At 35.3% G+C, this 22,886-nt stretch overlaps 1 protein-coding gene across 6 annotated transcripts in view; it reads right to left on the bottom strand.

Annotated features, from left to right (window-relative positions):
* The window catches only part of PPP1R12A (protein phosphatase 1 regulatory subunit 12A), a 114,781-nt gene that overhangs the window by 35,007 nt on the left and 56,888 nt on the right, over nt 1-22,886 (bottom strand). For all 6 annotated transcript variants that reach the window (XR_007203121.1, XM_048301067.1, XM_048301071.1 and 3 more), the window contains exons 3-10: nt 17,830-17,948; nt 11,480-11,639; nt 9,558-9,702; nt 7,286-7,360; nt 6,778-6,866; nt 6,494-6,651; nt 2,728-2,849; nt 81-296 (exon numbers count right to left, since the gene is read on the bottom strand). Coding sequence is in view for 5 of the 6 variants with exons in the window: in XM_048301067.1 (XP_048157024.1) it covers nt 81-296; nt 2,728-2,849; nt 6,494-6,651; nt 6,778-6,866; nt 7,286-7,360; nt 9,558-9,702; nt 11,480-11,639; nt 17,830-17,948 (1,084 nt within the window). In the remaining variant the exon portion in view is untranslated. The remainder of the gene's footprint in view (nt 1-80; nt 297-2,727; nt 2,850-6,493; nt 6,652-6,777; nt 6,867-7,285; nt 7,361-9,557; nt 9,703-11,479; nt 11,640-17,829; nt 17,949-22,886) is intronic.

The following is a 22,886-nucleotide window of genomic DNA, read 5'->3' as shown; positions in this document are numbered from 1 at the left end:
TCTATAATACACCATTAACATCTGTACTAAGAAAGGTATATAAATTCACCAAAATCTTGTTTTACTATGAAAATTACTACCTTTTCTTTGTTGTCCAGTGAAGAGGAAAGTCTAGGACTTGATGCAGAACGCATAACACCTGCAGAGTCCTTTTCTTTCTGAGCTTCTTTGGAAGCAGTAATCTCTGCAAGTGCACCATAACTACCAGTTTTTCTAAGACCCAACCTCCATGAAGCAGGAGATTCATCTTTCCTCTCTTCATCTTTGGGAGAAATCTTGGTTGTAGATGTTGGAAACTATAAAACACATGAAAATGAATTTACATTATTCATTTACAATACCCGTGGTAATTCATGCTCCTTGCAAAGATCTGAGAACACAACTGTTTTTAATAATCATTAAGTACTGAATTTGTAGGGCAGTTGTAGTGAGAGGCAACCTATGCACTTTCCTCTTAAATTAGTCAATGAGATAAGAAATGCAAGACTGGTCAAGGAATACAACTCCTATAAAAGTTAGCTTCCAAAAAGCCACACTTTGTAATACACACTGTGAACTTGAGATAAAAATTTAGAAACATGCAAATTTGGGATTAACATTTTTATTAAATATGTTATTTTGCAACCTGTACATAAACCTGTGCACACAAGAACCTCACCATAGATTTTTCACCCTTATTGGGCACAAGAACAATGCCAGTTTTGCGCAAGCCCTGCCTCCATGATGCAGGATCTACTGACTCCACGACAGGCATGATAGGAGGAATGAAATCATACTAAAGCCAATTAAGACAAGACAAAGATGAAGATTGAAAGAAAGGAAAACAGAAACAAAAGGTTGTTTTAACACCATATAGTTTGTTCCTAGGTTTATATTATGTAGCTCTTCAGTACAACACAAAATACCAGAAAACATTAAGATACTTAAAACCTTAGTAACAGATTGTAACTAAATGTAACACAGCATGTTTAGCTTATTCAGAGACAGAATAATAGCTTGCATAGAAGAGAACAACAAAACCTGTGACCTTACGAGGTCCATGATCTAAATCCTCACACTGTTGAGGATACTGGATGATTCACAGTAACATACCCCTTATCTTCTTACCATGTATCATTCATATCCCTTAACCACATCCCACACTAGCATAGCTATCCTCCCCAACTTGCCTTACCTTCAGTACCTGCAGAGAGCAGCATTACTGAAAGCCATGGAAAAGAAAACCTGACTTCTAGCTTAGTACACTGCATCTGCACCCCTTGGTTTGGCCATCTATGATGTAAAAGCAGAAGTGCATCTACACCAGAACAGATGGTGCAGACCCAAAAAGGCAGGTGCAATTGTAGGTGCAATATCACACACACAGTACTGCTTTACCTTCATTGATAAAAAAACAGTTTAAAGCCCTTTTATTCATCAACAGGAGCTGTAACTGCTGCTTTAGATCACATGTACCTGCTATGTTACAAGATAATAATTTTGATACAATGTGCATTTATATTGTAGCTACAAAAGGCCCTGAGCTTTTCACATCGTAATAGGAAGATAACTACAGCTTACTTTTAGCCTACACTTTTGACCTAGAAGACCAAAATATAAACCATTAATTACTGTATAATAAAATTAAAAATGTATTGACGATTTATAGGTTATAATATAGATTAAAATCAAGCTTATTTCCTCTCTTATAAAAGTATCCCCCCATACCATTAAATCACATACCTGCACCTGTTACATTAAAGTATACTTTGTAAGATTAATCACTATTAGATTCTACTGTGAATATGAAAGCATAACCCCAGTAAGCTCCCAGGAGCAAAATACACTACATACTATTCTCCTAGTACTATGTCTTTTCTCTCTGCTGTGGCTTCAGTACATCATGGCTACCATTTCTCCTGAACACACTTTTCAGAAGCATCAGCAGAGGGTTACACTTTGACTATGATGTGTATAGAAAGTTGTAATGAATGAAAAATGAAGACTTACCAGCTTACTATCCAGTTTGCTCTGATATTCTAAAAGTAATTTACCAAGTAAAACTAAAGTTCATTCAAATTAACTTTTCCTGTAAAGTTAGAAGCTGTAAAAATTTTCCAGCATGCAATATGGCTTTGCTAGGTGTGGTTTTGAGCTGTGCATTGAATACATTATGTGTCCCTATTATCTAGCTATTCCGTAAGGTCCTACCCATACTGAAACAGGGATGAGACCTACAGCACTTTCTTCTTATTATTTCAGTTATCATTTTCAACTTTCGTGCCAAAGCACTAACTGAATGCTTCAAGGGACTTCTAAAAGGCACTTAGTCATGCCTGCCTCCCTTGAATTAAGTGCATCAGAAATACAGGCACAGAGAGACACTAGAACCGTCGTTTCTAGAAATTCTGGAGGAGTCTGACATAGAAAAGACTTTCAAAAGATGAAGTTTAGCTTCAGAAAACACAAGAACTCCACTCACTGTGCAACAGTTTTTCCTTTTTAGAAGGATTTTACATTCAGCTATTTCATAGTTCTGTATTTTAAATCCCTGTTCAGAATTAAAACCATTCAAAATTTTTAAAAAATGAACAGTTTCTGGGGAAGAACAGAAAGTATTCTAAGAATCTGTACATATTTTCATCCATTCACTGGTTAACCAAATCTACTACTTACACTAGGATCAAAAAAGATACACCTACACAGAAAAAAGAAATAGAAAATCACGAGAAGGGTATTTTCTTTTACCTTCTTAACAGGTGACGTAGGTGCCCCTTGGCCACCAGCTACTGAAGGCGCTGTCACAGCTACTGATGCTGATTGTGTACTTGTGGTATTTGCATTATTAGCTGCCAAGGTTTTGGTCTTATCTGCAAAATATTTACAAGATTTAATCTTCATTTTTCATTCACAGTTTCATCATCTTTTCAACACCGAGCTGAATTTCTATCCAACAAATTTGACAGTTAACTTTTTGAACAGCATTTTATTATTTACTCCTCAGTATTTTCTCCCTCATTCCCAATTTGTATCTTAGCTAGGTCCACCTTTTCTGCCAAAAGGTTGTGCATGCAACAATTTTTTTTGATATTCATCAAGTGTTACCACTCAGAGATGCAGAGACAGAACCACAGAATCATTCAGGTTCAAAGTGACTCAGGAGATCCCCATATCCAACCTTCTGCTCAAAGCGGGGTCAATACTGCCTATGGACCAGGTTGCTCAAGGCTTTGATGAGTCACATCTTGGAAACCTCTGGAGACAGAGATTTCAGTCTCCCCAGAACCCTGTATTTTACTAGCTGGCTAACGACTGTAACAGCTGTAACAGTAGGAGGTATGTTAGCATCTAATCTGATCTCATTAATGCATACAAATATCTCAAAGGCAGGTGTCGAGGATGGTGCCACGCTCTTTTTGGTGGTGTCCAGTGAAAGGACAAGAAGCAACAGCCATAAACGAAACCACAAGTTCCACCTCAACATGAGAAAGAACACTGAGGGTGGCAGAGCACTGGAAGAGGCTGCCCAGGGAGGCTGTGGAATCTCCCTCTCTGGAGACATTCAAAAACCCACCTGGATGCTTTCCTGCGTAACCTGCTCTAGGTGACCCTGCCTTGGCAGGGGAAGTTGGACTCAATGATTTCCAGAACTCCCTTCCTACCGTGACTGTTCTTTGATTCTGTGATTCTGTAATAGTTAATTGGAACTACAGAAGGTAGGTGCCAATTCAAAGTGAAATATTCATTCTCTGATAACTATGCATGTTGAGTTCAAAGAAAAAATTAACTGTACAGAGAAGCCCATCAGGAATTCTGGCCACCAGAATGAGCTGAGGCAGGGACTTGCCTCTCAGAACACTGATTTTCCATTTGCTTCATTCCATCTTTGTCCCTTGTTTTTCTTACCTACGTTTCACTGTCTACCTACCTAGTCTCTTCTGCTTTGTCCAAATTTCTTCCTCTGCCTGTGGTTTATGAACCTTAACCCTTCTTACACAAACATACAGAAAATGTCATGATTGTGATACAACAACAGCTGTCACTGCCTTTGCTGGAGCTTCATGTTACACCTCACTTCTGTTTTACCTATTCAAACTGCATACTTTTTGGGATGGGACGTTTCCTCCTATCTGTGCAGTATGAAGCAACATGGGGTTCAATCCCCACTGGTTTTGGCCCTACTATAAACACGTATTTACATCTACATGACCCATACAGCATAGAAGTAATTAATTTAGAAAGTATGCAAGGTTTTCATGCAGTGTTCTCACAACTAACATTTAAATTCAACAAAGTATTTACCTACAATTAGAAATTGTATAATCAATGGTATTGCTGTTACATACTTGCTTTAGTTATAGACATAGTTGAATAGATGTCTTGAATGTTAGTTATGCAGTAAACAAATACAAATATAAACAAATAGCTTACATGACCAATGGCACATAATGGAAAGTTCTTCTTAAACACAAGTGAAAAAAAAAGGTGGTAAAATTCTAGGTGATAAAAAGCTGAACAAGGCAATGTGGACTGACAGTATGATTTGAGATGATGCACAGGCAAATTGATAGAAATCTGTGAGTAAGTAATGCATTTCTAAAACACAGAAGTTATCAGGAGTGAAAGCATAGAAGGAGAAAAACGGATTTTTCACAACTGTATTCTGAAATTATTTCTAGAACAGCAAGAATATAGTTGTATGCATGGCTGAGCTGATATTGACTAATTTTCAGAAAAATTAAAGTATGTCAAAAAAAGTAAGTTACAAAACCTGAATTGATGAAAATTTTACTTTTTATCTTGTTTCCCTATCCTTTGCAATACGCTACTTTCATATTCATACTTCCCTTCTTGGACTTACGGACAGAAGTGTAATTATTTTTAAACTATATTCTCATGTAACCAAAGAAATGAAATAAAGTTTAAGGAAAACATTTTAAGCATCCCAAAAGATTAGAAATTACTATTTCCAGTACTTCACAACGTTGAACACTGTTAAAATATTCCACAACCAGAATGCTCTTTATAATAGTAAGATTTTTCACTAGAAAGATCTTCCACTACCTTAAGCCGAATAATGGTAAAAAAGGGGAAAGTACAGTCTTGAAACTTAAGAGATGTAGCTCTACAGGGAAAAGCTTAAAGTGTATCTTGCCAAATAAAGTATGATAAAGCCTTGTTGATATTAAAACCCCCGAAGTTTACATAAATTAATTCTTGTGTCACAGTCAAATTTTCCTGGCACAAACTACTGGCAATGAAAAGAACAAGTTACCAGAGTCATAAAGTTCAGCAGACATTACGGTCAGCTCAGTGACAGAGAAATTACTACATGTTATATATTATAAGTAGTTTGAGTTTAGCAAAGCTCCATAAATAACGGACGCAAGTACACTAAGGTAAAAGAGTAATTACAAAGCTTGATAGACATTTTTTTTCAGCTTCATACTGAAATGCTGGATGAATTCAAAATACAAAAAAATAATTAAATCATAATAGAAAGTTTGGTTTCATAAGTTATTTTACTTCTACCTACATTAAATGCTTATGATAGATTGGCTGGCTCTAAAATACCTTCTTATCTTTTCAGGTGAAAAAATTAGAATGTATTAAAATGAAAACTGACAGCTCACCAAAAACGGTTACTTATTTTTAGAAGTTTAAGCATAAAATATTAACAAGCTATTTCTAATAACATCCATGTCTATGTATTGTATTGCTGCATTGTAATTCTAATATTTATTAGAATTGAGCATGTATCTTTAAACACTTACTGCCTTAAACTTGTTTTCTGGTTTGAAAGGAAAAGATACCATGCCGTTCTTGTATCAGTACTTGCTACTCTGATAATTGTTTAAGAAAAAAACAACCCACTAATTCCATTTCTCAAGAGAGAAATAGAGAGTAATGTGCATACAACTTTGTATACAATGCAAAATTTTTCAAAGGACATTCCTCTTGAACTGAAGTTATAGATGAAATACCAGTTAACATTAAAATAACACCTTTAAGTTTATCTCAGTACACACTGAAAATATATGCACGATTACTTTATGAATACATGAGCCAGATTAATTGGTAATTACTTCAGGATGATAAGAACAAATGAGAACGTTTGCACTTCTGCTGATCCAATCTCTATACCAGTTCCACAAGCAAATACTGCTACCAAGTCTCCCTCTCAAATTCGATCTTCTAACTTTTTCAAAGTTTCTGACATGCAACTTTAGGCTTATATTAGTCCATCTATTTAATGAAAAATATCAATTGTTAAACAGCCAATCAAGTAAGTTGGTTAATAGCTTTAAGTAGCCACCGATGAAGACATCAATTTGATACATTTGTTATGACTTGACTCTAGACATATATAAACTTGCTTTAAGTAGACTGGAAACTTAGTGAAATACAGAAGACTAAGTGAAATGCAACATATTTAACTCTGTATCACGTGATATTAAATAAGTAAATTTATAAAGTAAATATTTAATGAAAGGCAATGCTCCAATTAACATACCTGTCTCTGCTTCAGATTCTGAATCATCATCCTCTTCCTCTTCACTAGAACAACTGGATTCATCCTTCTTTCCTTCTTCCTCTTCATCCGCTTTCTCTTGCTCCAGAGACTCTATACTAGATGCATTCTTTTCGTGCTCCATAATCAGTGTCTCCTTACTGAGTTTGAAAAGAGAAGCATTTACTAAGTACTGAAAAATTTACTAAAGCCTGTTAACTAGAACTTTGTGACAGCTTATAAAGTCATCTTTTTAAAGAGCTCATAATTTTTCCTATTTTACTTACTTTTTGAATGTTTTCTGTGTCTGATTATTATCCATGTTGGCTGTGGATTCAATTAGGGGAGATTTCTTTTCACGTTTTTCACTATGCAGCTTCAAAACAGAATGATACAGTTTAATTGTTAGAATGGTATCAGTGTGACAAAATTACAAATGGAAGGAAATCTCTAAATACTACAAACACTAGAATGTGTATAAACTTTCCAAGTATGAATGTTCAAAGCTCTAAAAATCTCAGAAACTGTTATTCTAAGTAAGATGCTCATTGTTGATACTTCGGATCATAAAATGCCCACTGGACAAGGCAAGTAGTAGATCGCCTTTTTACTTCCAAGAGTTTTTTGGTCACTATAGCTGACCAAGTAAGGGCATAAAAGACCTTTTGAGACGACTATGGCATCACCTGAATTGAAGACTCAAATTTAAAACTTTGGTTTTAATCTATATGCTGCCCTGAGTTGGATACCATAATCATATGTATAATTTTATATATATATATGCACAAGACCTACCAGATTCTGCTTCTTTTGTAACTCTTCTAAATATCCCAGAATATCTTCATCTGCCACATCAAATGCTGTCTGACCCTGGAGGAGGGGAAGAAGTAAAACACCATAGCTGTACAACAGAATTTAAATGTTATTGGACTACGATGTCTTCTCATCACATGATGATGCAGATTAAAGAGAACATTTAGAGAGAGAAACTGGAAAATATGAATCAAGCTCTACTGCAAACTGTTAGTCTGTCAGTATTTGAAAACAATTTTGCAATATCACTTTTTTTGGGGGGGTGTAATTGAAACAGAAACATTTACACCTGATGAGTAAACACGTTTTTAAGTGATAAAGACATGACAATAAAATTGTACTGTCATCTGAAGGAAAAAAAGAACACTATGAATGAAAAGTAGATTGATGAATATAATTCTCAGTGTTAGTTCCAAACAACTGTTCACAATGGCAGTTGAACGGATGGATCCTGAGCACTTCAGTATCTTGCCCATCTTAGACTATCACAAATAGCTTGATTTTTAAAGTTTAAATTATTTAAGCAAGTTACACTAAATTTAAGTAGTCATGCTTTCACATTTTACAGCAAAACTGTATTTTACAATTTACAGTCCTTTTATAAAAGATCTATTACAAAAGCTGTTCTTATTTCTCCTTAGGGTATGATTTCCATGGGACATATACTTGAAGGCTGGAATCTAGGGAAGTCCTAGATTCACTGGCATAAAATTTAGCTGCAAAAACATTCTGGGTGGACTTATGGAAATGTTGGGAGGATCATGACAAGATCAAACTAGTAAGTAGTTCTGTACAATAACCAGCAATAAAAACAGAGTTGTCATTTGAAAGTGGCCACAGCAGCTTGCAAAAATAATGAAAGGCGTTCCTGTTTGTCTGTGCTTATTTCAGTTTTTCAAAATGTTAACTAAAGGCAAACTTATTCCTAATTACACTGTGAAGACTATCTTAACTGGTTAGAAAGGATGAACCTTTAAACCACTAATTTTCACATCCGTAAAGCTTCTGATAATACAGCAGAAGCATGTGCACCTTTCAACAAGCATTAGCCAAAACAGCTTGAGGTCTTCTGCCATTTGAGCTACTATCGCAAGTCTATATTTGCATTATGACTACAGTTTTTAATGTGGCCTTCTATTTTTAGGTAGCTATTACGTGGTAGTTAGACCTACTATGACCACAAAAAGTTACTTTGCAAAAAACTGTTGCAGTTGGAAGGTTACATCTTAAACCCCAATCTGCAACAGTTGATACCTGAAGTCAGGTGCCTAAACAATAACGGCTGAGTTCTCTGAGATGCTACGCACATACAACTGAAACCAAACCCAGAGTTTTCAATCCTCGTATCTCCAAAAGCAAAAATGCTTACTAGCTTACTTAAAAAAAGGCAAATCTTTCCTAGCTTGCAGAGATAAGCCCATATATAAAAAAAACCCCAACAAACCCTGAGCTGACACCTCTCTATGCCTCCTTTTTTCTTATTCTTGTTCAGTGGATTTGAACATACTTTTATGGGAGTGCTCTCTAGTGTATTACATCCACATTTTCACAAACCCAGTAAAAAATCTAACACATAAATTGGAAGCAGAACAGAATCTATCTGTAAAATACACTACAGGGAGAAGAATGAGAGCTCAGCACTTACACAGTTGAATGAAAAGGTTTGGATCCTTTCGATGACTATGTGACTCATTAATATATTTGTGCCTATTGGGAGCAAGATCAGCAAGCTACACAGGCCATTGCATAAAAGTCGAAGAAATAGAGCTTAGGAAGCACTCAAGTTATGCCCAGGGGGTCCAGAGATGCCCACAAGTTTCTTCCACCACACCCAAATCAGCATAATATAGTGACAATTCTAGTATACCAGCATAAGCTGATTTTTAAGAGTTAAAACACTACCCAAAGGCATCATCATCATCTTCAGAGATCATTTTAAAGCCTGAATGCAATCCATCAAGTCACTAATTTTGTACCTCTGAAACGTCAACAAACTCTTTCTACTGTGAATTTCCATGTCAAAGACTGAATGGATCACTTAATATAAAGTCGGCCTAGAAATTAATTTAGACAATCAGAGAATTTAGTTCTGAACACAACCATGCTGATTTGACAACACATGCATTAGATAAAGCTCAGTACAGTTTACAGTACAGTAAACAGCAGTTTATCATCACTTTCCTTACCCTGGCTTCTAAAGTCACTTTAGAGACCAGAACTTTGTATCTTGACAAGGATTACATAAAAATCCTACCACTTTGTTGACAGCCTCCATATCACAGAGGTTTTCCACTAAAATGCGACATGCTTCTTCTTTACCCCAGTGAGCAGCAGCATGAAGTGGTGTCCAGCCATCATAATCTTTAATATTTACATCGTAGTGAGCCTGTATTAAAAGCCTGAAGAAATTAAAAGAAATAGATCTTGACACTGCTGACAGGGATAAATAAATTTTTGTAAAAATTGTGGAACTGTTCTACGATAATATCTTCCTCCTTTTTTTCTCATGGATATTTTAGTTGGGCTATTGACAATTGATTAATTTTACTTCTCACAGAAACATCTGCCTTTTCATTGTTTAGTAGGTGTGTGTATATATATATATATATTTTTAAGGAAAATTAAAGAAAAATAGCCTTTTCCATTTTCTTCTCTATACACTTCCTCTTCAAAGACCATTGTTTCTATACAGTTAGATATTTTTCTCTGTTCATGTAGTAATAGACAAAACCCCTTTTAGGGAAAAGAGGTGTAAAATGTAAAAAATTGTTAGATACAGTGGTTTTTCTAGTCTATTCTAGGAAGGTTCTATTAAAACCTCCTTCCATTCTAAAATTAGCTGCTTGAAACTTTCATCTCCTGTCATTAACTTTTTGCAAAAATCTACTGTTTATATGCTCCAATTGTTCTCTGAGAGGGAGCAGAGCTCCTCAAAGAGAAGACCGGCTGTTCTGCCTGCATTCAGCACTCACATTCAGCATGGTTTTCACATGAGCATCCAAGTGACAAAGGACACTTAACCTAACAAATATTTTTATGTAAAGGGGTAAGGGCTCTCTGAACCACTGTCCATAATAGTTAAAAATCACGTAACAACAAACTATCCTTTTCAAAAAATTCTCTCAGTTTCTCAAGAGCCAATATACTTATAGTAATATCCTCCTGTGAGTCAACTTCCAGTCTTGCATCCAATTCAGAGCACACATTTTTGATAATTTGAAGCAATCACAAGAACTGCCTGCACATATGTTTTGCCTCTCCTAAGGGGAGTATACAGACTGGACTACAAATAACTGAGAGAGCTGAAAAGCACCCAGTTATAGATACAACTCCCTTACAGACACCTGCTACTCTAAACCAAAAATAACTCTTTTCCAACGGAGTAATTTGTCTTCATCATGTTGAAGCATAAGGGTTTTTTGAAACAGAACTCCCATTCAATAAATTGCTCTGAAGACCTTAAAGGAACCAATAATCACAGTCAGGATGTATGCTCATTTTCACTCACGTTACAGTATGTAAGTGCTCCTAGCACTGCTAAAGCAGTCAAATAAATTTACAAGTCATGTTAAAGCAATGTATTACTAATTAGGCCTTACTACAATAGAAGAGCTTTGATGAAAAATAAATTAAATCTGTTATGATGTGTACTGATACTACATTAAAGAAAAGCTGTGAATTAGGGGACACCAGAAGCCTAAAGCTTTCCAGTAAAGATTTCAAGAGTCAAGATTTTCAACAACATCATCAAAACACAAAATTAAATTACCTGGTTTTTAACTGTAAAAACTTTTAGCCTGGATTACAAACCCTGCTTTATGTATGGAAATAAATATGGTGTCTTGAAAATATGTAACAACCAGGATGCTAACTGGCATTATAAAAAGGTCTTAAGCTTGTTTACATAGCTGGCTTTAGAAACAGGGCAATTTTTTATCACTGTTCTTCTCTTAAGTATTCAGCCTAAACATGTATACTGTATTCATATTTTAAATGACTTAAAATAGAAAGCTAACAACATCATGATTTATGAGTGCTTGAAAACATAAAATCAAGCTTTGAAAATCGATCATTCTAGAGACTGGGATTTTGCAAGATACACTCCCAAAATGTTAGAAGTGCCCAATTAGCATTACATCAAAACAATAAAATATCAAAAAGTTAAATCACACTTACTTTAAGACTTCTGTATAGCCCTTAGCAGCAGCTACATGAAGTGCTGTACCACCAGATTTTGCATGCCTGACATCATTTATATGACCGCTGTTGAGCCACTGTCTTGCATCTCTTAGCATTATTCGTTCTTCTTCTTTTCGAGCTGATTCTATATCAACCCCTAATTCAGACAGGGAGGGGGAGAGGGGAAGAGAACACACGAAATTTTTTCAAATACTTCAGTTCAATTACGTAACAAGTTTTATGCCACATTTATGTGACATAATAAAATAAAAGCTAAACAATCTGAATAATGTTCAGAATTAGATATTAATATCTTTTGGAAGATGAATTCCAAGGTTACGGAAACATCCAATGTTGTAAGACAGCTTGCTTAATGCATTTTTTAACAAAAGGAGAAGGCTGGGTGGAAAAAGAATTATAAACAAACAATAATAAAAATCAATCAGCTAAAACTCTTCAAACTCATTCTTTAACAATGTCTACATCACAGTAATAACCACTGAAGTTACTTGTTAAAAAAAAAGAGAAAAAATTCTATTTTTACTTTCTAAGCACCAAAAAATAAGTCTGAGTTGATGTATCTGTACACAGTAGAAAACAGCCAAAGTCGTTTTACAAACAGATCTCTATGGGAAGAGAAAAAGTCTCGATTCTCAACACTGATGGTGTTGAATCTTCTATATTTCTAAAGCATTTCTGGTTTGTCTCCTATCACTGTGACTCGCAAACCTTATATACAAATAGACAACACTTTGGCTATTGCATTCCATAGCTCTACTAAAAAACCATCAAAAACACTGAAAACTTTTTACACTATGTCTCACAAAAAAAATATCATACGCCGATGAAAAGGGAGAAACACAGCCTACCATCATAACATCTACAAGTATATGCATCAGGTTAAACAGATGGAAATAAATTCCAGACCCTGAATGGGCAATGCAAGCATGTATTTGCAAGCATTTTTCTAATTACTACTATATGGAGCAAACTTAAGAACAAAGCAGGAAAGAGGTCTTGAAAAGAACAATGCATGAACATAATTTTATCTGTGATGGCTGAATAGTGACAACTCACTAGGAAAAGCAATTTAGAAACTGTGATCATCAAGAGCACAAATTGTATCTAGGTTGACCTCTAACAGAAAATCAGTGGCCCAACCTTCAACTAAATGTTCTTATGTGTATGATTTCTCTAATCTTACACACTGGTATGCAGGGACTTGGGAGATACATACTGTAAAATTTTATGCTAAGGACAATCAAAAGATAAAACTTCTCTAAGTACTATAAAGCAATTGAAGAAAGTTGAACAGTCCGTGTTCTGAGGACTTGACCAAACTCCTAGACTCATCCAATTAATTGACCAGTAAAACCAATTTAGTCTTGACAATTTAGGTAAAAATGAATAGAATTACATTTTATCAGAAACTGATGTAAAACCATAATCAGGATGTTGAGTCTGTAAGACGCAGGAAGACATACAAGGTTGTTGAAGGACTCAGCAGAGGGAAAAGCTGAAAAACTTTGCAAGTATGACAAATATGAAGAGTGAAGACCACGAAATCTGAATCAGTAACACATTGATAATCACATATTCTCATTCCTCGGAAAGCTCCTACATACTGATATGTGAATTACTGCAAATTGTAACTTCATGGGCCTGAGCATCTGTTCACATTTCAGAATGACACAGCAGTGATCAGCAGATCCTGGGACAATACTCTAGAGTACAGTAATTTACATGACAGTGTTGCCTACAAAACACTACTATGCAAATAAATAGTTTCTATTTCATCAGCTCTTAGTCACAGTTATGTCCATTCTCTTTTTGCATGCCCAAAGTCCAACTGTGAATCCTTATCAACATGAGTAACCTTCTCCACCTGAAGAATTCAAAAAAATTCCTATCAATGTAAAACTGTCAATGTACGCGGCTGTTTGTTTTGAGGCACTTTTTAATAAAGGAAGAACAGAGAAAAAACTCATTCCAAACCCTGATTTTGTGAGCTTCTAATGGGTCACATCTAAGCATACTTTCCAGATAGGCCAAACGATCCAGGTTAGTATGTCAAAATAGCAGTGCTTTTGCAGGAAAAGTAACTAATACTCAATATAGACTGCCATCAATATCACGAACTACTGCATTTCTGAAGCCCAAACAAGATACAATGGTTGCAGAGGAGTAATGGCTGTATCAATACATTATTTTACAAGACACTAAATTTCTCACCGTATTTCAACAGAATAAAGTACCAGAATCTTGCCAATCTAAATAAAACATTCCACATTAATAACTGGCATGAAAATGGGAATTAAACTTTGTGTCATAGAAAAAAAGCTGTGCTCGGAGATAAACTAAATTAAATTCCCATTATTAACTACAGAAAATGGAATGTAAACAGCCTTTATTATACCTTGTATGGGGCCCTTCTTCTTCCTTTTGTTTTCCAGACTCTACTGAGATACCAGGGCAAAAGAAAATGCTCATCATCTGTTTCCAACCCTTTCTCCCTACGGCCCATAGATGGCAATGCGCTGCCTCCCAGCTCAGCCTCAGTCGCAGCATTCGCTCACACCACCCGTGCACTTAACCTCTGGAAGCCTAACAACTTAAATCATTAATAATTTTATTGCTAAATGCTTCCACTTTTTTTCTGATCAACAAGTGTTACTCAACAGCCCCAAACAGGTTTGAAAACAGTGTGCCATTCAGTGAGCATTTAATGAAAATTCAGCATAAATTTAACTGCTGAATCATTGTTGCAGGACGCCTCAGCCATATAAAGGCATGTTTTATAGATACTGCACGGAAGATCAACCCACTTTTTACTTCATGAAGTGAATGTTTATACACAAATGTAATAGTTCGCATTTTATCCACATAAACAAATCTGAGTTAAGCAATACATCTGGAGAGTCTTGTTACATTACCTATAATTAAGAATGAGGAACATGTGTTTCTCCTTGGAACAGGAGGAGTGATCACTCTGATAGTTACTGAATAAATAGCTACCACACTGTATCATGATTCACCTCACATCACCTCTCCCCACTAACTCACCTCCTGAGAATGCTTCCTATAATTTAAAGTAACTGCTTAAGCAGTTAAAAATAATTTTAAGAGGACATCTGATGATCAACAGCTAAAAAAAATCACTTCAAACCATTATACTTAACCCCACTCGAGCCCTGAGGAGAGAGAACATTTAAAACTGGCCAGGGCTAGCCAGGATCAAAGCCCACATCTCTTTCAAGTCTGCTGGTATTCACCAGGGCAAATGAAAACTTTACTGTTAAAAGACAACTTCCACAGCTCTGTGTTGAAACACTGCAGGGTAGAAACATGACAGATCACACTGAGAAACAAAATAATATTTTTGAGGAAACTAAATGATTTTGAGGATTGTAGTGGCACCTATTTATACATGGGATTGACCAATGCTAAAGATATTAGTCCTAAGGAGAAACAATAAAACAAGTCCTAGAAGAAGGGGTTTTTTTAACACACAGAATGGTTTAACCATATGGAGTGCAAACAAAACAGTTGTTCGGCACTGCTTCGGAATAATTTCCACAAAACACCTGATCTTGCTGTCTGTGAAGTGTTTGTAACTAGGTCAAAAAATACTTGAGTATATAATTTCCCTTCTCACAAATTACAAAACTAAGCTAGGTTTTAAGCTTAAAAAGTAATTAAGCCAATAATTTCCCATTGAAGATTAGGGTAGAAAAATATTTTCCTAACTATCAGAGTGGTATGGCTTCAGTTACAGGACAGCTATTCCCTTAGTTCACAATTCCTGCACAGCCCATCATACCAAGTCATGCTATTTGCTCAGCAGGACACAGGAGGACACATGAAAAGGCATCTGACCCTTGGTGCAATTTAGAGGTGCAGCATGTGGGGATCAGAATGACTGAAGAAAGACACTGGATAACAATACTAGAAGATCTCTCCTCTTTAATGGCCAACACTCCTTACAATAGCACTTGTATAACAAGAAGATTATTTTATCACTGACCATCTCCTCTCTAGTCAGATCAGGCCTTGGAGCTGAATGCTAAAATAGGATGAGGAAACATTGCAGATCCTTCCTTTTATTAAACCTGTAATATCACGGAGAACTGAACTGTATTATATTCTATTATTTATTTTTGTGAATTTAATGTCTCTAGAGGCTCCCACATTTTGTCCTGTAATAAGACATGTCCTTAAAATGATACCTGCAAAAAATTGGGCATAAGTACAAACTGATCAGTAGAATGCTGAGTACCTGAGTAGTCTGTTTGGATGTTTCCTATAAAGACATAAGGCTTGCAAAAGCAGAAAAAAGGAGATCTAACAAGTGATTCTCCTTGGACTTCTAACAGAAACGAACAACAAATGTCATCACTTAAATCTGAAATCACAATGAACCTGACTGATCTTTCCAAGCAATCTTTTGCCACCAAACAACTCTGGCTGCCAATATGTAGGAAGCCATATTTACAGCATTAACACTGCAACGTTCAAAAATGAACCTACAATGAATGTAGGAACAAACACATGAAAGGGTTGCAAGGCAAAAAGGTTATGGAAAACGCCTACTTAATTTTCACACTGCACATTTTACCTACACAGAGATAGGATATTTTGTCACCCATATATTTTATTTTCAAAATAAATAGGCTGGTTTTCCATTACCCATAACACTGAGCCAGGGTTGATCATTCCACAAACCCCACTGTTAACTTGCATTATCAAAACTGTGGCACTGCTTTATTTGATATGAAGTAGTGTATCATATGGAAGGAATATGAATTATCTCACTGCTGGAGGGATAATTGTATTCAGCTACATGTATAGTCAAAGATGAAACACTCACAATTCCTCACTGTTAATTCCACATCAAGAGAAACAATTAAGTTCCTATTTTAGAACTATTAACTTCTCTAACCACAGCATACACACAATTAGGCACTTTCTAGATGATCCTGATAATGACTAAATAGTAATTTTTTATGTAACATTAACATACAATTTAAAGTAATATCTATACTCAAGCTAAGGATGCCATCAAAAGTGCCTAATTAAAATCTTACTGCTGAGACAACTGTCTCGTGATTTAGTAAGATATACACTGTAAGTTCACATCCACATTCATATCCTTTCTATTCCATTCCCATCCACAATCATGAAATACTTCCTTTGATTTCATCTCTGCATGTAAAAGCCCTTAGTTCTTACATCTTCAGACACAAATTTCACAAATTTAGGAGGGATAAAGTACGCCTTCTTCCTTGCTTCTGTGAAACAAGCAAGCAAACCAACTGACATAAAAATGCAAGAGGAAGGAAAGTAAGTTGTCCAAAACAAGTGAAATTTAGTATTTTAAAACAACCTAGATTATTCCTTTAGAAGCTAACAGATACATGTGGGAACATGTTGGAACATGTACCTTCTCAGATTTATAAAGACAGTACCACAGACAGTTTATAGTGAGCTTCAACTGTGAAATATGTAAACCTCATGGAAATTTTCAGTGATTTGTGGCATTTAGTTTAGGTTGGTAATACTAATTTTATAATTGGGCTGTTCAAAATCATTTAAACTTGCAAAAGAATAAAAATTAGTGTGTAATGCTGAATATCTGCATTGTAAAAATGAATGTAAAATCCCATAAACAAATAATCTCTATTTTTAAAAAAGCAATAACATATAAAAGAGAGATTTTGGAAGAGTTCATTCCCCAAATAATTCCAATTTTTTACAAAGAGCTAATGCAGTGAATTAGTATCACACATCAGTAAAGCCAAACATTGCAAAAACAACCTTAAAAAATCTAGGCTGAGGCAAACAACTCTTGAGCAAAGACTTATAGTACTGTTAAACAAGAGATCAACTAATTAAAGTAGAGGAATGGTAATACAGACAAAAAATGCACATAAGTGTCTCATCTGATGTTCGTTGTGTATTAACTGTAAAAACTGCTAATCAAATTTCTGTTAACACTACCAATTTATTGAATCAAAGCCTTTGCAAATCCATGGTCTACTTCTGTGTATCAGTAGGTATCTCTTATTTCCCTGCAGATCATGTCTTCCAGTTTCTTTTTACCATTTGCTCTGGGCATTAAATGGGTTTAAGCACATAAATTAAAACTGGGCAAAGCCTGTAACAGTAAACTAGTAACTGTTTAATTATGTAAATCTGTCTTAAGAGATACACACTTAAGCACTGTACACTCTATATTGACAACTCTTTCTAGAACATAGAGCGACTTTAAAAGTCCCAATTTAACCTAAGCTTTCAAAAATACATTTAGTGTCCAATAAATACAACCACCCTTCTGTATTCAAAATTACCTTGTCTATTTACTTCATTCTGAAGCAGCTCTTCCATTGCCTCTTCTTCAGCAATATCTAATGGAGTGTCTCCTTCACTATTTACAGCTCCTACATGTGCTCCTTGACTAATTAAATACCTGCCAACAGACAAAGAAAAAAAGCCTGTAATTAACATAGCAAAGCTGATTAAAAAAAAAAAAAAAAGCAGCCACTAGGATATCATATGCACACGCACAATTAATAGAAAAATTTGTATTAGGTGTAAGTAAAAACCGTTTTGACTGTCTGCAACTTATGAACACGCATAAGTCTTCTCATCCTAATACCCATTAATACAAATAGCCTTCTGGCCTTCAGTTTGCCACAAAGACTCCTGACATGTTTAATACATATCAGGAAGAACTGAAAGAAGAAAATGGCTAGATAAGGAACAAAAGTGATGACAAGGTAAACAGGGATGGAACCGTCGATTCCCATGACCTCCTCTTATTAAACCACTTTTCCTATAACTCACAAATTCAGTGGCACATAATGTTTCTACACCTTTCCAGAATGATGACTCCCGATCTCTTAGGCAGCTCCTTAAAGTTAATAAAAACAAAACCACATGTCCTTCTATGTATTCATAAGGTCAGCTTTTGGTGGGGAAGGAAGCAAGGGGAAGAAAGAAAACACTACTTCACACATTGCAATCCCTGTATGTTTTCTTATTTAATGTGTTACTGTCTCAGGAGTCAAGAATCCAAAATTCTGAATTTCCAATTACATCAAAGGATCAATTCCAACAATAGGTCACAAAAACATTGAATTGTTTAATTCTATTAAACCATAAGCCTATGAAGTTATTGACAAGCTACAGTTAAGGACCAATTAAAATTGATCAATACAGCCCAGTCTTGCACCTTCTGACCATAATATTTCCACTTAACCTAGAAAATTCAATACTTTGAGCCATGACAGGAGTCAACACAAACAAAAAGCTGCAAACATACCTCCCATCTTGCAGAGCTCAATTAATAATTTCCATATATTTGAGAAAACAAAAATCAGGATATACTGAAAAATCAGTCAGCCATTTGGTAACAGGTATATGAAATAAAAAGTGCTTTTTTACGTTTACTATTACAGAATGCCAAATTATGCAGGAGACAGTCACAAAACGAATCCAACACTAATACAAATGCTTTGAAGTACTTAAATGCTGCTTAACTTCTGCCAATTAATTACCATCCTAAATAGTTGGAATCTTGTTATCTTTAATCAATAACTCAGAATCAAATACTCTCATATATCTGTATTTTTTAATGTATTACTTAAATAGTACTTGTTACTAAATCTCTGTAATTACAACAAGAAGTGGTAAGAGCTAATAGATCACAAAATGAAAATTAGTTCCCAGAAACGCAACCATTATCTCCTGACATATGCATTACCAGTTGCCACCAACAACTTTGATGCTGGTATACCCTGCTGGTTTTATACTGCTCTTCTTGAAAGAAGTGCTCTAACTCTGACCTCTCTCCAGTTAAAAGATTTAACTTCTGAGGGAAAGAAAAATTAATATGGAGTAATAACGCTTCTCAACAATACCAGTTGGATTAACAGTGAAACAGCCCCCCAGGTCACAGATCAAGTAATTGCTATGCAGGTGTCTGCTAAAACAGGCAAAAGCAGCAGTGGGGAAACCGACTTTTTTACAAAGTCAAAATCAACCACTTACAAAAATGTCTTTATTAAAAAAGTCCAAGTGAATTCTCATGTTCTTTCAATGTTTATGTTCTAATATAGACAGGAAAAAATAGTTTTTACGTATTTCTACATAATAGCTCTAGCAGAAAATTAAGCTGCTGCTGTAGAGGAAAATACGTATCTCATTGAAGCAGTTGTATTTGATCAACTGGGTCAATAATTTACAGACATGATAAAAGATGGAATTCATAATAAAGTGCAGGGAATGAATAAAAAGCTAGTACAGCATTTAAAAAAGTTATTATTTCTATAGATGGACAAGTTCATCATCAATTGATCCTTTAAAGTAGACTCAAAATGAAGCTGCTTACAGATCAAAATCAGATCAGCAATGCTAGGGGATTAGTAGGGTTGGAGAAGTAGAGTTATCTGATTTTCCTTTTCCAGGTGCTTACAGGGCTTTGGTTTTCCTGGGTCAGCAAAGGAAGGACAGGTGAAGTTGCTCCGAGTTCACAGGCTTTAAAGGGATGGAAGAAACAACAAAGATGAAAGGCAGCACACTCCTTGCCAAAGAAGTGAGAACACTTTTTTCCCAGCCTGCCTTCAGCCACTCCAACTAGGCCTCTCCTCTGCTATCCCTCTCAAAAAATCAGAGTGATCCTCTGAGGTAAATTAAGTGAAGGAACATTATTCACTATAAACCAAGTAACTCAAATGCCAACTATTTTAAAGACATCTTTTAAACCTGGTAATGAAATCTACACTTGTTCTGTTTTCCATATGATTCAGATTACCCTGTCCTGTAAAAGTGTATGCATTTGTTTATTTACAGCACAGCTAGTCTCAGCAAAGCAATGACAGGGTTCACATGGTACATGAAGTCAACCCGGTACCTAGAGAATCAAAGCTTTCATTAGAAACTTAGTGCTACCAATGGAAAGGAGAGCAATCATTTCCCATGTGTAGATAACTTGATTCTGCATTGCATACAAAAAGAGAACAGATTGGGTAAACAAGTCCAAGCGAATGATGCCCTGAGTTTGTAGGGCATAACTGAGCAAAAGACAGTACCAGAATAATCCTAAAAATGAGAAGATTTTGATGTTGATGTAAGAAAATTATTTTTTTAATGAATTGTATTTCAAACTAAATGTTAATTAAAACTTGAAGTATGTTTGATTTCAAATAAGGATATATTTGACATTTCAGTTATCCTGGTACCATATACTAAAAATTTCACATGCAACAGTGTATTATTGTGTGTAGGTATATATGCATGCATATTTTAAGGCTTCCATGTTTTGCGAAAAAAACCCGAACAACCAATACAAACAACTGCTTGTATTTTACCTTTTTAAAGTAGATGTTACCTTCATCTGGAAATTTCATCTTTCTAAAGCAAGCAAACATAACTTCATTTCCTTGGTGGGTATTTAATTTATACAGCTACATGTATTCAGTGAAAAGGAAATTGGAGCTGTCTAATAAAAAGTCCAGAACCATGCCTTTTGATATCATGTCTAGAAAAAGGTGCTTTATGTAAACTTGGAAGCAGTGAAAAAGTAAAAACATATAAGATTTCCACCATCACTTACTAAACCTTTTGGTATAGCACTTTAATTTTTATCTTTTGCAATTTACCTGTTGAATAAAGGTCATGTTCAACAGACAGCTACATAAGAATAATTCAGAAAATCCAGTGATCATCTATATAATATATTGGAAGGCGTTCATTCTAAATCTAAATAGATGACAAGGAAACAGTAGCTTGATTCATACTGTGCTCTTATTTTGAGCTAAAGCCTTCAAGTGTTAACACTGAACCTAAAGGTACCGCTTTTAGACTCTTATGGTCTAAGTACAGAGAACTGTAACTATCCCAGGAATACTAGGAGAGACAAAAGCAGCAAAAGCAACGAAAATAATTCCTGATACTTTTGCCCTGATACTTCCATGACAAGGATTATGCAGTCTGGGTAAGACTGGAAGAACAAGTTTGTTTTTCAATATCATTGTTTTATGAAGGCAAATATACTTTTAATTCAATTTTTTCTTTTAGGAGTCATTGCTGTATATTCCTCAATAGCTACTGAAAACTGAAATTGACAATTTTGGAAAAAAAAAAAAAACAAGGAAACATTTATTTTCTAGAATTATTATAAAACTCAGATACTCCCCAACCTTTCATGAAACATACATTTTAATACCATGAATAAAGGGTTGGAATCTCAGTATATCTGAGACAATAAATAACAACCCTCTGAGATTACTGTACAAAAGCCAAATAGTCCACACAAAAACCAAACCCAGGAACTGGAAATAAAATTTTAAATAGCCACATGGCCTAGATTCTAAATTAAAAAAAAAATACCAAACCAATAAAAACATCTTACAACTGAATTTTGTGTGCGTGTACATCTGTAAACAAAACACATATATAGACAGAAAGTAAAAAGAGGAAAACACCTCTCTCTGAAGACACTTTATACACAAAGTTGAGTCCTATCTGTGAATTTAGAATTTAAGAATCTGGAAGATGGTCATACTTGGATAACAGTATACACTGCAAGATAGCATTTTCACATTATTTATCTCAGCACCAGAAAGAGGGGCATATGTTTACATTCGAACTGTGGCCCAGTTCACAGTATCTAGAAACAAGTTTGCAAAGCCATTACAGAAATAATTAACTTGAAGTACTGGCTGAACCTGAAGGTCACCAGAAGGGTGGCAAGCACAGGGAAGGGGAGAGAAGTGGCCACTGATTGATTCAGTTCATTACAAACTGCTTACTGAGCTCATTGGAGACTCACTAGTGCAAACAAGTGATCCTATCAGACTGCTCAGAAGACTGGACAGCAGTTCCTAACTCCTAAAATGTGACAAGAGGGACCGGCCTAAAAAAATATTGCATATACATTTAAAATAAACATGCTCGGTGTGGCCTTCCTGGGAAATGGCCTAATTGCTAGTGGGGGCACCAACTAACAGCATAACTGGTCTGCCAAGAACTTTTAACTAATTAGCTAACATTTAAGATTTCAGCTAAACCCAGCAGGTTTAAAAAAAAAAAAAACATAGATGGTGGAGTTCAAATTAATTCCATGAGTATCTCAACTGAATGATACTAGGGAGCCAGAGACAGAAAAAGTGTCACTGTGTTCATGCAGCTGTGCAAATCCTCCTTTGAAGAAAATGAAAAAAATCTGCCCCATAGTCCACAGGATGTAAAAACAAATCAAAAACTCTAACAACTTTGGAACACATATTTTAATCACCTTTCTTTAAAAAAAATGCCTTTCAGAATTATTTCACTGTTTGTTTTTTTTAAATATAAAGCATCAACACACTTTTTAAAGTACATCTTTGTAAATCATCCAAATTCC

This window comes from Corvus hawaiiensis, chromosome 4 (assembly GCF_020740725.1).
Source record: "Corvus hawaiiensis isolate bCorHaw1 chromosome 4, bCorHaw1.pri.cur, whole genome shotgun sequence".
NCBI lineage: Eukaryota > Metazoa > Chordata > Aves > Passeriformes > Corvidae > Corvus > Corvus hawaiiensis.
This window is presented reverse-complemented; position numbering and strand designations above follow the sequence as displayed.